Source organism: Scyliorhinus torazame, chromosome 5 (assembly GCF_047496885.1).
Source record: "Scyliorhinus torazame isolate Kashiwa2021f chromosome 5, sScyTor2.1, whole genome shotgun sequence".
Lineage (NCBI taxonomy): Eukaryota > Metazoa > Chordata > Chondrichthyes > Carcharhiniformes > Scyliorhinidae > Scyliorhinus > Scyliorhinus torazame.
Genome location: NC_092711.1, coordinates 146,802,672 through 146,818,371, shown reverse-complemented (window position 1 = coordinate 146,818,371; position 15,700 = coordinate 146,802,672). Strand labels below are relative to the sequence as shown.

Sequence of the window (15,700 nt, the reverse complement as noted above, 5' to 3'; positions counted from 1 at the left end):
CTTAGGTGAGGAGGGAGTACGGTGCTCCTTTCATTTTGTTTCCGACATTTCCGCAAAGAGTGCGAAGAGAGCCAGGAGTTTACAGGAAGTGTAGCTGACTGGGAGCAGAGTCGGAGGGCGCAGATCTAGTTAGTCCACACGGCAGCTATATTCTGGCAGGTAAGAGGGGATGGAGGCTAGGCCAGTTACATGCTCCTCCTGGAGGATGTGGGTGGTGAGGGATACCACCGGTGTCCCCACTGACTATACCTGCGGGAAGTGCACCCAACTTCAGCTCCTCAAAGACCGTGTTAGGGAACTGGAGCTGAAGCTGGATGAACTTCGGATCATCCGGGAGGCAGAGGGGGTGATAGAGAAGAGTTACAGGGAGGTAACCACACCCAAGGTACAGGACAAGAATAGCTGGGTTACAGTCAGGGGGAAGTCGTGGTGCACATTGGTACCAACGACATAGGTAGGAAAAGGGGTGTGGAGGTAATAAACAAGTTTAGGGAGTTAGGCTGGAAGTTGAAAGCCAGGACAGACAGAGTTGTCATCTCTGGTTTGGTGCCGGTGCCACGTGATAGCGAGGCTAGGAATAGGGAGAGAGTGCAGTTGAACACGTGGCTGCAGGAATGGTGTAGGAGGGAGGGCTTCAGGTATTTGGATAATTGGAGCGCATTCTGGGGAAGGTGGGACCTGTACAAGCAGGACGGGTTGCATCTGAACCAGAGGGGCACCAATATCCTGGGAGGGAGGTTTTCTAGTACTTTTCGGGAGGGTTTAAACTAATTTGGCAGGGGAATGGGAACCGGATTTGTAGTCCAGCAACTAAGGTAGCCGATATTCAGGACGCCAAAGCGTGTAATGAGGCAGTGGGGAAGGGAACACTGACAAAGGAGAGTACTTGCAGGCACGGAGATGGGTTGAAGTGTGTATACTTCAACGCAAGAAGCATCAGGAATAAGGTGGGTGAACTTAAGGCATGGATCGGTACTTGGGACTATGATGTGGTGGCCATCACGGAAACTTGGATAGAAGAGGGGCAGAAATGGTTGTTGGAGGTCCCTGGTGATAGATGTTTCAATAAGATTAGGGAGGGTGGTAAAAGAGGTGGGGGGGGGTGGCATTATTAATTAGAGATAGTATAACAGCTGCAGAAAGGCAGTTCGAGGAGTATCACCCTATTGAGGTAGTATGGGTTGAAGTCAGAAATAGGAAAGGAGCAGTCACCTTGTTAGGAGTTTTCTATAGGCCCGCAAATAGTAACAGAGATGTGGAGGAACAGATTGGGAAACAGATTTTGGAAAGGTGCAGAAGTCATAGGGTAGTAGTCATGGGCGACTTTAACTTCCCAAATATTGAGTGGAAACTCTTTAGATCAAATAGTTTGGATGGGGTGGTGTTTGTGCAGTGTGTCCAGGAAGCTTTTCTAACGCAGTATGTAGATTGTCCGACCAGAGGAGGGGCAATATTGGATTTAGTACTGGGTAATGAACCAGGGCAAATGATAGATTTGTTAGTGGGGGAGCGTTTTGGAGATAGTGACCACAATTCTGTGACTTTCACTTTAGTAATGGAGAGGGATAGGTACGTGCTACAGGGCAAGGTTTACAATTGGGGGAAGGGTAAATACGATGTTGTCAGACAAGAATTTAAGTGCATAAGTTGGGAACATAGGCTGGCAGGGAAGGACACAAGTGAAATGTGGAACTTGTTCAAGGAACAGGTGCTACGTGTCCTTGATATGTATGTCCCTGTCAGGCAGGGAAGAGATGGTCGAGTGAGGGAACCATGGTTGACAAGAGAGGTTGAATGTCTTGTTAAGAGGAAAAAGGTGACTTATGTAAGGCTGAGGAAACATGGTTCAGACAGGACATTGGCGGGATACAAGATAGCCAGGAGGGAACTGAAGAAAGGGATTAGGAGAGCTAAGAGAGGGCATGAACAATCTTTGGTGGGTAGGATCAAGGAAACCCCAAGGCCTTTTACACATGTGAGAACTATGAGAATGACTGGAGCGAGGGTAGGTCCGATCAAGGACAGTAACGGGAGATTGTGTATTGAGTCTGAAGAGATAGGAGAGGTCTTGAACGAGTACTTTTCTTCTGTATTTACAAATGAGAGGGGCGATATTGTTGGAGAGGACAGTGTGAAAGAGATTGGTAAGCTCGAGGAAATACTTGTTAGGAAGGAAGATGTGTTGGGCATTTTGAAAAACTTGAGGATAGACAAGTCCCCCGGGCCTGACGGGATATATCCAAGGATTCTCTGGGAAGCAAGAGATGAAATTGCAGAGCCGTTGGCAATGATCTTTTCGTCCTCACTGTCAACAGGGGTGGTACCAGGGGATTGGAGAGTGGCGAATGTCGTGCCCCTGTTCAAAAAAGGAACTAGGGATAACCCTGGGAATTACAGACCAGTTAGTCTTACTTCGGTGGTAGGCAAAGTAATGGAAAGGATACTGAAGGATAGGATTTCTGAGCATCTGGAAAGACACTGCTTGATTAGGGATAGTCAGCACGGATTTGTGAGGGGTAGGTCTTGCCTTACAAATCTTATTGAATTCTTTGAGGAGGTGACCAAGCATGTGGATGAAGGTAAAGCAGTGGATGTAGTGTACATGGATTTTAGTAAGGCATTTGATAAAGTTCCCCATGGTAGGCTTATGCAGAAAGTAAGGAGGCATGGGATAGTGGGAAATTTGGCCAGTTGGATAACGAACTGGCTAACCAATAGAAGTCAGAGAGTGGTGGTGGATGGCAAATATTCAGCCTGGATCCCTGTTACCAGTGGCGTACCGCAGGGATCAGTTCTGGGTCCTCTGCTGTTTGTGATTTTCATTAATGACTTGGATGAGGGAGTTGAAGTGTGGGTCAGTAAATTTGCAGACGATACGAAGATTGGTGGAGTTGTGGATAGTGAGGAGGGCTGTTGTCGGCTGCAAAGAGACATAGATAGGATGCAGAGCTGGGCTGAGAAGTGGCAGATGGAGTTTAACCCTGAAAAGTGTGAGGTTGTCCATTTTGGAAGGACAAATATGAATGCGGAATACAGGGTTAACGGTAGAGTTCTTGGCAATGTGGAGGAGCAGAGAGATCTTGGGGTCTATGTTCATACATCTTTGAAAGTTGCCACTCAAGTGGATAGAGCTGTGAAGAAGGCCTATGGTGTGCTCGCGTTCATTAACAGAGGGATTGAATTTAAGAGCCGTGAGGTGATGATGCAGCTGTACAAAACTTTGGTAAGGCCACATTTGGAGTACTGTGCACAGTTCTGGTCGCATCATTTTAGGAAGGACGTGGAAGCTCTGGAAAAGGTGCAAAGAAGATTTACCAGGATGTTGCCTGGAATGGAGAGTAGGTCTTACGAGGAAAGGTTGAGGGTGCTAGGCCTTTTCTCCGCTCCTTAGAGCGGAGAAGGATGAGGGGCGACTTGATGGAGGTTTATAAGATGATCAGGGGAATAGATAGAGTAGACAGTCAGAGACTTTTTCCCCGGGTGGAACAAACCATTACAAGGGGACATAAATTTAAGGTGAAAGGTGGAAGATATGGGAGGGATATCAGAGGTAGGTTCTTTACCCAGAGAGTAGTGGGGGCATGGCATGCACTGCCTGTGGAAGTAGTTGAGTCGGAAACATTAGGGACCTTCAAGCAGCTATTGGATAGGTACATGGATTACGGTAAAATGATATAGTGTAGATTTATTTGTTCTTAAGGGCAGCACGGTAGCATTGTGGATAGCACAATTGCTTCACAGCTCCATGGTCCCAGGTTCGATTCCGGCTTGGGTCATTGTCTGTGCGGAGTCTGCACGTCCTCCCCGTGTCTGCGTGGGTTTCCTCCGGGTGCTCCGGTTTCCTCCCACAGTCCAAAGATGTGCGGGTTAGGTGAATTGGCCAATGATAAATTGCCCTTAATGTCCAAATTGCCCTTGGTGTTGGGTGGAGGTGTTGAGTTTGGGTAGGGTGCTCTTTCCAGGAGCCGGTGCAGACTCAGGGGGCCGAATGGCCTCCTTCTGCACTGTAAATTCAATAATAATCTATGATTAATCTAGGACAAAGGTTCGGCACAACATAGTGGGCCGAAGGGCCTGTTCTGTGCTGTATTTTCTATGTTCTATGTATCTCGTCCAGCAGCCGTCCGTGCTCCTCCCTCCTCCTCCGACCCGTGAGCCTTAAACAAGATAATCTCACATTGAACCACCGCCTTCAACGTCTCCCAGAACGTGGGTGCTGACACCTCCCCATTCTGATTCAGCTCCACATAATCCCCAGTCACCCTCATCACCTTCTAACAAAACCCCTTATCCGCCAATATGCCTGAGTCCAGCCTCCATCCCGGCCTCTGCACCTGTCCCGAACGAAGCCTCATCCAGCCAGCCAGTGCAGTGCAAGATCTGAGATCATGATTCACGCATAGGCCACTCCCACTACCCCCACCAACACCACCCGACTCACCACAAAGAAATCAATACTTCAATACACATTATACACATGCGAGAAGAAGGAGTACTCCCTCCATCCCGGGTTCCTGAACCTTCATGGGACAACCATTTCCATATTCTCCATAAACTCTCCCAACTCCTTTGTCATCCTCGACCTTCCCATCGACTTGTGCCTCGACATGTCCACCTTCAGCTTCATTTCACAATTAAAGTCTCTGCCCATAATCAGTTGCTGTGTATCTATCTCCAGGATCGCTCCCAAGACCCCCTTATAAACCCAGCAACTTCCCAATTCGGCACATATACATTGACTAGCACCACAGGCGTCCCCTCTAGCACCGCACTCACTATCACACACCTTCCTCCTGGGTCCTGCACCTCCCTGGCCCCCACGCACCCTGTTCTCTTGTTCAGCAGGATGGCTACCTCTCCTAGACTCTGAATCAAACCCCGAGTGGAACACTTGCCCCACCCATCCCTCCCTCAGCCTAACCTGATCCTTCACCTGGAGATGCATCTCCTGTAGAAAAATCACCTCCGCTTTCATACCCCTCAGGTGTGCAAAAACCCGGGCCCTCTTGACCGGCCCATTTAGCCCCCGGACATTTTATGTCACAATCATTACTGGAGGCTTGTACCTCTATTCCCCTCTACCGTCCGCCATCATCCCCTATCAGTTCTGCCTCACTTAATTCCCCCCTGAACTGGGCCCATCCAAGATGGCCCCCCTCTCTGCTCATGACTGCTCTCAGCCTCCAATCCTGACACATTACAATCCCCCCGCCACCACCACCCCTACCTGACCATCCCACTCCCCCTCCCCTTCCCCCACCTGACCACCCCTCACAACCTATCTAAAACCTTTCTAATTGATGTTACTGCACTTGTGTTTCAGCCGGCTGGGTGAATTATTGAATTTCTTACCATACATGGAGCAGGTGAATGGTCTCTCCCTGGTGTGAACTCACGGGTATATCTGCAGATCAGATTAATTACTGAATCCCTTCTCACACTTGGAGCAGGTCTCTCCCCGGTGTGAACCCACTGGTATCTCAGCTGGTGGGATGATGTTATAAATCTCTTTGTGCAGTGACAGCAGCTGAATGGTTTATCCTCAGTGTGAGTGATGGGCCATCAGTTCCACAGCGCTTTGAAAGGCACTCACACACTCAGAGCATTTAAACTGTCTGTTATTGGTGTGAGTGACATGGTATTTCAGTGAGCTGGAGGACTGAGTGAATCTCTTCCCACACTCTGAGCAGGTGACCGATCTCACTCGCGTGATTGCATCGATGAGCTTCCAGCGCAAATGCGCCCATACCTGGGCCTCGTTTGCTGAGGAAGAACATTGAAAAGCAGAGAAGTCATGTTCAATTTGTTAGATCCTGGTTTGACTACACTTCGAATACTGTGAGCAGTTCTGCATCTCCATAATTATAAAAATGAGAGAGAGAAACAGGACAAGGTGCAAGAAAGATTCACAAGGACGGTACATGAATGGAGAGTTTTAAGTTACAGGATAGACTGAACAGACTGGGGGTATTTTCTCTGGGAAAGAGAAGGCTGATGGTTGACCTGATAGAGACTTTAAGATTATAAAGGTTTTTTTTTAGGGTTGATGTTGAGATGAAGAGTTTCCACTTGTGGGGGAGGCCAGAAATTGTGGAAACAAAGATAAGATGATCACTGATAAATTCAGGAGGAACTGTTCTTTTTTTCAGGGAGGTGAGAATGTGGACCACGCTACCACATGAAGTGGTTGAGGTGAGAGACAGATATAAGGGGAACCTAGATGAACACATGACGGGAGAAGGAATAGAAGGTTCTGCTGATTTACAGGAGTTGAAGTAGAATTGAAGGAAGCTCAAGTGGAGCCTAAACACTGACGTAGACCAACTGAGCTAATGTCAGAATGAATATTCTTGACTGTAATTAGCAGCAATAACAGCAAAATCCAATCTCTGCACTCACATATGAACTCGCTGGAGTCTCAGCTGGGTAGATGACCCAAGGAATCCCTTTCCAAACTGGATGCAGGTGAATGGCTTCTCCCCTGCGTGACTGGATTGTTGTGACAGCAGGTGGGACAACTGAATGAATCTCTTCTCACACAGAGCAGGCGAATGTCCCATCCTCATTGTGAACTCACTGGTGGTTCAGTCGGTTGGCTGAATCTGTAAATCCCTTCCAATACATGTCAACAGCTCTAACTGGTGTGACAGTGTTGATGAGTTTCCATGCAAGTAGGATCTGAATTAGTTCCCACAATTCCTACATTTCCATGCATCTATGGTCTCTCCAAACACTGAATGGTTCGATGTTATATCAGGCTGCATAACTGGTTGAAGATCTTTCCACAGTCAGTGCTCTGGAGCACTCTCACTTCCCTGTGTGTATTTCACTGCTTTACCATTCACACTCCCATTTAACATGTTTCAAACTGACAGAACAAAAAATCACTTCTCCAAGATAAAAAGACCGATGATATTCACAACCTGAGAAATTGAATGAATCAATCAGACCCTGCCTACATTTGATTTAGTTTACAGTCTGTAAAAGCTCCCCTTCTAAAATGCTACAAAAAAGGTCATTACAGTCAGTTGCATTCAGTTCACAGCACTCTCGCCTCTGAATCACAGGTCCCGATATTTATATCTTACTCAAGGATTTGAGCATAAAAACCAAGGATGACTACTGCAGTCTGGAAGGAGAACTGCAATGTAGAATTTCAGATCAGGCAGGGGAGTTATTCCTGGTGTCCTGGCCAATATTTATCTGGTAATCATCAAATAAATTATTTTGGTGGAATCCAGATGTTTGTCTCTGATGCCAACACAACTGCAGCAAAAATAGATGACAGAAATTCAGAATACAAAATTCTACTTGCCATGAAACATCCTTCTCCCTCTCAAACTATAAATCTCTGCCCCCTCATGCACTCCCATCTCACTATTTATTTTAACACTAATTCATCCCACTGTTCTCCTGCTTTTCCCCAATTCTCCTCCCCTCAAGATGCTGACTCTGGCAGAGTTTCACTCTCACCTATTGTCCTCCCCAATATGTCACCCAATTGTCTGAATCTTATCCTTAAGTTAACAAACTGTTTTGCTAAGGGGAGAGGCATGGTGGTGCAGTAGTTAGCACTGCTACCTCATGGCGCCAAAAGAAGTTTGCATATTCTTCCCGTGTCTGCTTGGGTCTCATCCCCACAACTCAAAGATGTGCAGAGTAGCTGGATTGGCCACGCTAAATTGCCCCTTAATTGGAAAATGAATTTGGCAGCAGTGGTTAGCACTGCTGCCTCATGACACGGAGGACCCAGTATCGATCCCATCCCTGGGTCACAGTGTGTGTGGAGTTTGCCCATTCTCCCTGTCCCTACCTGGGACTCACCCCCACAACTCAAAAAGATATGCAGGGTGGGTGAATTGGCCATGCTAATTTTGCCCCTTCGTTGGAAAAAAAGAATTGGGTACTCTAAATTTATATTAAAAATTGGAAAATAAATTAATTGGGTACTTTAATTTTTTTTACATTTACCCACTAGTACTTTGTGCCAGGATGAGGTTACTGCCGCCCACTCCTCCTCGCTTTTCATCCCAGTCCCAGTAATTTGGAGACTGGGCTCAGTATGGGTAATGGCGACCGGAGCTCCCACAATCCCGTGCGCTTGAGAAACCGCTTTATCCGCAGCGCTGGCGGGGAGCACGGGACTGCGCATGTCCAAGGAAGAGGTCAGTTGCACACACAGAAAATGGCTATTCCATTGGGCATGTGATCCGCTCTTGAGGTCAAAAGTGCATTCGTGGCCACGTGACATGGTGCCCTGTGTCTTTATGCGGCTGGCAACCAATGGGAAGAGTTGAACGATCGGAAGGACTCTGCTCCTCCGCCAATCAGAGCTCCCCCATTGTCTCAATGCAAGAAGCTGGACATGGAGGTTTCTGCCGAGCAAAGCTGTTGTTCCTCGAATGCTGAATGAGCTTGAACTTCACACAGACTAAAACTTCCTCCTGTATCCAACATCTAGGGAGCAAAACTTTCTTTTCTCCCCCTTTCCATTTATTTTCTCATTCTGATCTTCAATTGGTCACTTGCAGCAAATGAAGAGAAAGGAAGTGAATTCAGGGAGAGTGCATACTCTGGAAAGCTTGGCCCAGGTCTCTCTGTCTATGAAAGACATTGACATCCTTTGCTTCCTCAGCTTGACACCTTTATTTGCCTGGCTAAAAGGATGGTCTCTTTCCTAAAGTTCACAATTAAAGGGCTGGTTTCCCCAGGTGAAGGCTGAACATTTAAGGGTACAGTAAATTATATCGGCCAGAGAAATGTCCAGTGTTGTTATATGGGGAAAATTAGATATATTATTTATGGTTCTGTAAAGTACATTTATTATTATTTCTAGTCTTGTAATATTGTACTGTAACAATGTTTTATATTTTCAGTACTCTCTTACCTCAAGAGGATTGTTAATCTCTGGAATTCGTTTCCCAGAGGAACCAGTGCAGTCTGGGGGTCATTGAATATATTCAAGGATGAGCTAGACAGAATTATTTTTAAAAAATTCTAAGTGCCCAGTGTTTTTTTTTCATTTAAGGGCCCTTTCCCTTGGACATGTGCAGTTCCAGACCACCCACCCACATGGCGGATAGAGAGGTTTCTCCAGCATGGGGGGATTGTGGGAGCTGCGCTCGCCATTACTCGTCCGGAGCTGAGTCTCCAATCTCCTGGGACTGGGATGAAAAGTGAGGGGGTGGATATTGACCCCAACCTGACAAAAAGTACATGTGGGTAGTTTCATAGAATTTACAGTGCAGAAGGAGGCCATTCGGCCCATCGAGTCTGCACCGGCTCTTGGAAAGAGCACCCTACCCAAGGTCAACACCGTCACCCTATCCCCATAACCCAGTAATCCCACCCAACACTAAGGGCAATCTTGGACACTAAGGGCAATTTATCATGGCCAATTCACCTAACCCGCACATGTTTGGACTGTGGGAGGAAACTGGAGCACCCGGAGGAAACCCACGCACACACGGGATGTGCAGACTCCGCACAGACAGTGACCCAAGCCAGAATCGAACCTGGGACCCTGGAGCTGTGAAGCAATTGTGCTATCCACAAGGCTACCGTGCTGCCCCGTTGCTGGATTTGATTGTGATGTCCCCCTGTGATGATCTCTGTGTTAAGGACAGGAAGCCGTGAGCGTGAATCTGTCAATCAGCATCTTCAGGAGAATTGGGAGGTTGAATATTAGATACAGCAGAGTGAGAATGGAGGGGAAGTGTGTGGAACGGAGATGTACAGCTTTTGGGGAATGAGTGTTCAGAAAGTCTGTTCTGAGTTTCTATCCTGTGCTGACAGTGATGTCTTTTGTAAATTGTTTTTCTAGAATATTAAAAGAGGAGGAATTATAGACAGAAACCTCAAACATCATGTCTTGATCTGCCAGAGTCACTTGATTCCTCGGGGAACACACACCCGAGAGAGAGTGTTCCAGAGCACTGACTGTGGAAAGAGCTTTAACCAGACACGCAGCCTGACAAAACATCGCAGCTCTTACAACAGGGAGAGACTGCTGATGTGCTCTCTGTATGGGTAAGGCTTCACTTGTCTAACCTGGAGAGACACAAGGAGACCCAAATTATGGAGAAACAGTGGAAATGCTGGAACTGTGGGAAGAGATACAGAGCCCCATCTGCACTGGAAGTTCATCGACGCATTCACACTGCGGAGAGCCCATTCAGCTGCTCTCTTTGTGGGAAAGGATTCAGTCAGTCATTCACCCTGCAGACACACCAGAGAGTTCACACTGGGGAGAGGCCGTTCACCTACTCTCAGTGTGGGAATGGATTCACTCAATTATCCAGCCTGCAGAGGCACTAGTGGGATCACACTGGCGAGAGGCCATTCATCTGCTCTCAATGTGGGAAGGGATTCAATCAATTATCCAGCCTGACGTCCCACCAGCGAGTTCACAGGAGGGAGAGACCATTCACCTGCTCTCAGTGTGGGAAGGGATTCTGTGTTTCCTCGTACCTGCTGAGACACCAACAAGTTCACAATTGATTACAGGGGTTAGATTCTGCTGCTATTATTTCTGCTCTCAACTACATCCAGGACTGCATTTTGTTCATTCTGACAGTTGGTCAATGGGGAGGGTCGGAGGGTTTCTTTCTGCTGAACTGGCCTTCTCACGACTGATGCTCTTGAGCCTTGTGGCAAATTTCATAAGGATCACAGAGTGAAAGGGTGTTTGGAAGGTAGATGACAGATAGTTCCTGTTTCTGTTTGGAACCCCTAAAGAATGCAGGTTTAAATGAAGATAGGCTATGGTGGTTACATGGTTCTGTCTCAGAAGGAAACTGTCAAGCTATGAAGGGCAAGTTGATTGGGAAATTTCAATAAAATGTGTAATGATACACAGGCAATCACATTTAAGGAATTATCACATATTTACATAAAATATAGATTCCCTTCAGAAACAAAAATCCAACAGGAAAAGTGACGCAACCGTGACTATCAAGAAAAATTAAAGATTCCACTGGTTAAAGGAAGAGGCTCATTGATAGATTACAGATTTATTGCTTCACTGATTTATTGGTACCTTTAAGAATTAATGCAGTATAATTCTTAAATTCAGTATACATACAGACAGAAAATGGAATATCCACAAGGCAAAGTCATTGTTTCAGATAAAAATATGAGAATTGCTGCACAGGAAGTTAATTATGTGTCAGAATCTAACACGGTTTCAAGAAAAGTTGCAGAAAAGCCCTCGTAGTGAATAAACCATTTTTCTACAAATACATTTAGTAATGAAAACGAATTGCAGCCTCAGCAACAGAAACATTTACAAAATGTAGCAAAGCCTGAGCAACAAGCAACGTTAATGCAGAACACCTCATCTTCAGAGGATTGGTACACGTGGCGGGAGCATGTAGATATTTAATTAATTTGATAGACATTAATGAATCTTAAGTCATGACCAATGCCTGGGTAACAAATCATGCTCCAAGTGACAGAGAGTTTTTTGAATTAATCAGGAAGCCTCAGCTGAGAATTTGAAACCAATAAGGGGTTAGACCACTGATGAGAATTTCTTTAAGAATAAAGTTTCATGACTAAAGTTTGTTCTGTATTCATGCTTTAAGAAATTCTGAACCATCTATTCATTTCCTAATTTTTTCTCATGTTTTTGTTTAACTCTCTTCATTATGTTTTGATGTATTATTTGATCTGAATTTTGATTTATTTTTATTAAGAGAATCAAGGTGGATAATTAGCAATAAAGTTGTATTTTTGGACACCTCTAATCAACCAGAACGTGGGATCATTTTTGAAGATAAAATAAGAGATCTTATCACTCATATAGGATGATAATGGCGTAGTGTAGGTTAGATGGCTTTTGTTTCGGTGCAAAATCGTGGGCCGAAGGGCCTGTACTGCGCTGTATCGTTCTATGTTCTATAGTTGCCAAAATAAATGTCACCCTGAGGACTGGGAACTTGTTTTAGAATTCAGCAAAGGACCAAGAAACTGATGCAGAGAAAATAGAATCTGAGAGCAAACTGGGGAGAACTGGAAAAGCTCCTGTAGGAATGTGAAAAGGAAAAGATTTGCAAAGACCAATGTGGATCCATTCCAGACAGAGACAGGAGAGTTTATAATGGGGAATAAGGAAGTGGCAGAGAAACTAAACAATATGTGTCTGTCTTCACAGAGGAAGATACAGAAATCGTCCCAAAAACATGAGACCCAAGGGACCAGTGAGCACGAGGAGCTGAAAGAGATTAGTATTAGTGAGAAAGTAGTATTGGAGAAATTAATGTGGTTGAAAGTTAATAAATCCCCAAAAGCTGATGTTCTACATCCCAGAGTGTTGAAAGAGGTGGCTGGAGAGATAGTGGACACATGGGTGATCATATTTCAAAATTCTATAGATTCTGGAATGGTTCCTGCAGATTGGAAGGTGGTAAATGTAACCCCACTATTTAAGGAGGGAGAGAAAACAGGGAACCACAGACCCATTAGCCTGACATCAGTAGGAGGGAAAATGCTGCAATCTATTATAAAGGATGTGATAACATATAAATTAGGAGCAGGAGTAGGCCACTCGGCCCCTCGAGCCTGCTCCACCATTCAATAAGTTCCCGGCTGATCGGATTGTAACGTCAACTCCACATTCCCACCGACCCCCCGATAATCTTTTACCCCCTTGCTTATCAAGAATCTATTCAACTCAGTCTTCAAAATTTCAAAGATTCAGCTTCCACTGCCCTTTGAGGAAGAGAGTTCCAAAGACTTCCAACCCTCTTAAGAGAAAAAAGTTCACTGCCTTAAATGGGCAACTTATTACTTTTAAAGTGACTCCAATTTCTAGACTCTCCCACAAGAGGAAACATCCTTTCAACATCCACCCTGTCAAGGCCCCTCAGGATCACTTCAATGCCTTTTCCCCCACACTGTCCCCTTATCCCTTTGTGTTATTGGGCTTTAGAAATCTGTGAGTCTCTGCTTTAAACACACTCAGTGACTGAGCTCCCACAGCCCTCTGGGGTAGAGAATTCCAAAGATTCACAACCCTCTGACTAAAGAAATGTCTGCTCCGAGACCCGTCCTAAGTGGCTTCCCCCTTATTTTGAAATTTTGTCCCAGGGTCTAGACTCCCCAATCCAGGGAAACATCTCACCTGCACCTCCTCTGTCTATTCCTTTATGTATTTTATAAGTTTCAATTAAATCCCTCTCATTCCTTGAAACTCGAGAGAAAAAAGACCTAGTATCCCCAATCTCTCTTCATAGAACAGTCCTTCCAAACCCAGAACAAGTCTGGTGAAACGTTGTTGCTGTTCCTCTGTGGCAATACCTTTCCTAAGGTAAGGGGAGTAAAACTGGACACATTACTCCAGCTATGGTCTAAACATTTCATAATGATCGATGTCAAGGCCATCAGACGGTATTCATTGAGGCACGTTGCCTGGTTCTTCTTTGGCACCGGTATGATGGTGGTCTTCTTGAAGCAGGTGGGAACCTCAGAACGGAGTAGGGAGAGGTTGAGGATGTCCGCGAACACACCCGCCTGTTGGTCAGCGCAGGATCTGGGTGCATGGCAGGGATCCCGTCAGGACCTGTCGCTTTCCGAGGGTTCACTTTCAAGAAGGCCAATCTGGCTTTGGAGGCTGTGACGGTGGGTATGGGTGTGTCCAAGGCTCCTGGGGCAGTTTGTTGGTTTCCTGCTCGAAGTAAGCATAGAATGCGTTGAGTTTGTCGGGGAGGGCTGCGCTGCTGCTGAAGACTCTACTCGGCTTTACTTTGCACCCATTATGTTATTTAAGCCTTGCCACAACCAACGAGAATCCATGTCGTTAATCTGTGATTCGAGCTTAGTCTGGTATTGTCCCTTGGAGTCCTGGTGTGGTCTCTTGGAGTCTGTGATGGCTTTGCGGAGATCATACCTAGATCTCTTGATTAGGTCAGGGTCGCCTGTCTTGAACTCCTCAGACGTGCCCTTCCGTAGGGAGTGAATCTCCCGATTAAACCATGGTTTCTGGTTGGGTAACGTACGTACTACCTTCTTTGACACACAATCTTCTACACACTTGCTGATGAAGTCTGTGACGGTGCTGGCATACGTGTTTAGGTTGGCTGCTGAGTTCTTGAATATGGACCAGTCCACTGACACCAAGCAGTCGCGTAGGAGCTCTTCTGTTGCCTCGGACCAGCATTGCACAATCTTCTTAATCGGATTCTCCGCTTCAGTTTCTGCTTGTATGTCGGGAGAAGGAGCACCGTCTTGTGCTCCGATTTTCCGAAGTGCGGTCAGGGGATGGATCGAGAGGCGCCCTCGATGTTTGTGTAGCAGTGGTCAAGGATGTTGGGGCCCCTGTCGGGACAGGAGATGTATTGGCGGAATTTTGGCATTACACCTGAGGTTGGCCTGGTTAAAGTCCCCGGCCACGATGAACAAGGCCTCCGGGTATTCTGCTTCATTGTTATTTATAGCGGTTACAATTCATCAAGCGCCTTTTTCACCTCCGTTTGGCGTAGGATGCAGACCGCCGTGATGATGGCAGAAGAGAATTCCCATGGAAGGTAGTATGGACGGCACTTCACAGTCGGGTATTCCAGATCGGGAAGCAGGAGTTCGCCAGGGTCGCCATGTCCTAGCACCAGGAAGAGTTGATGAGAAGACAAATCCCTCCACGCACTTCAGTCCTGGATGTGAACAGCAGGAATAACAGCAGAATCTAACCCATCATCACATGAGAACCATTTGGTGTCTCAGCATGTTGGACGACTGAGTGAATCCCTCCCCACAGTGAGAGCAGGTGAATGGCTTCTTTCCAGTGTGAACTCATTACTGTCTCCGCAATGTGGATGATGTTTCAAACCTCTTTCTGCAGTGAGAGCATCTGAACAGTTTCTCCTTAGTGTGAATGCGCTGGTGGGACATCAGTACCAGAGAGCTTTTAAACCCACTCCCACAGTCAGAGCATTTAACGGGTCTCTCATTGGTGTGAGTGACATTGTGGCTCAGCAAGTGATGACCGAGTGAAGCTTTTCCCAGTCAGAGGGGTGAACAGGCTCTCCCCGGTGTGACCTCGCTCGTGTTTCATCAGGTTGGATGAGGTTCTGAACCTCTTTGTGCAATGAGAGCAGCTGAACGGTGTCTCCTCAGAGTGAACGCGCTGATGGGACATCAGTAGGTGTGAGCTTTTGAAACCCCTCCTGCAGTCAGAGCATTTAAAGGGCCTGGTCTTGGTGTGAGTGACATTGTGTTTCAGCAGGCTGGATAATTCAGTGAATCCCTGATCACACACAGTGCAGATGAACGGCTTCTCCCCGGTGTGAACTCTCTGGTAGGTCTGCAGGTGGGATAACTGAGTGAATCCCTTATCATAAACAGTGCAGATGAATGGCCTCTCCCCAGTGTGAACTCGTTCGTGTTTCCGCAGGCTGCCAATGTCAGTGAATCCCTTTTCACACTGAGAGCAGGTGAAAGGCTTCTCTCCAGTGTGAACTCGTTCGTGTCTCCGCAGGCTGCCACTATCAATGAAATCCGTTTCACAGTGAGAGCAGGTGAACGGTCTCTCTCCAGTGTGAACTCGTTCGTGTTTCCGCAGGTTGCCAATGTCAGTGAATCCCTTTTCACATTGAGAACAGGTGAAAGGCCTCTCTCCAGTGTGAACTCTCTGGTGGCTCTGCAGTCTGGATAACCGAGTGAATCCCTTCCCACAGTCAGAGCAGGTGAACGGCCTCTCCCCAGT

At 46.5% G+C, this 15,700-nt stretch overlaps 1 protein-coding gene and 1 long non-coding RNA gene across 2 annotated transcripts in view; one reads left to right on the top strand and one right to left on the bottom strand.

The window, feature by feature from the left end:
• LOC140417958 (uncharacterized) overlaps nucleotides 1-15,700 on the bottom strand; it is a 128,385-nt gene that overhangs the window by 34,977 nt on the left and 77,708 nt on the right. The window contains 1 exon segment of the mRNA XM_072501389.1: nucleotides 14,954-15,634. Within this exon segment, the coding sequence (XP_072357490.1) occupies nucleotides 14,954-15,634 (681 nt within the window).
• LOC140421987 (uncharacterized) lies at nucleotides 8,226-12,084 on the top strand. Its single transcript, XR_011947201.1, has 2 exons — nucleotides 8,226-8,732; nucleotides 9,824-12,084. It is a non-coding gene; the product is annotated as an uncharacterized lncRNA (long non-coding RNA).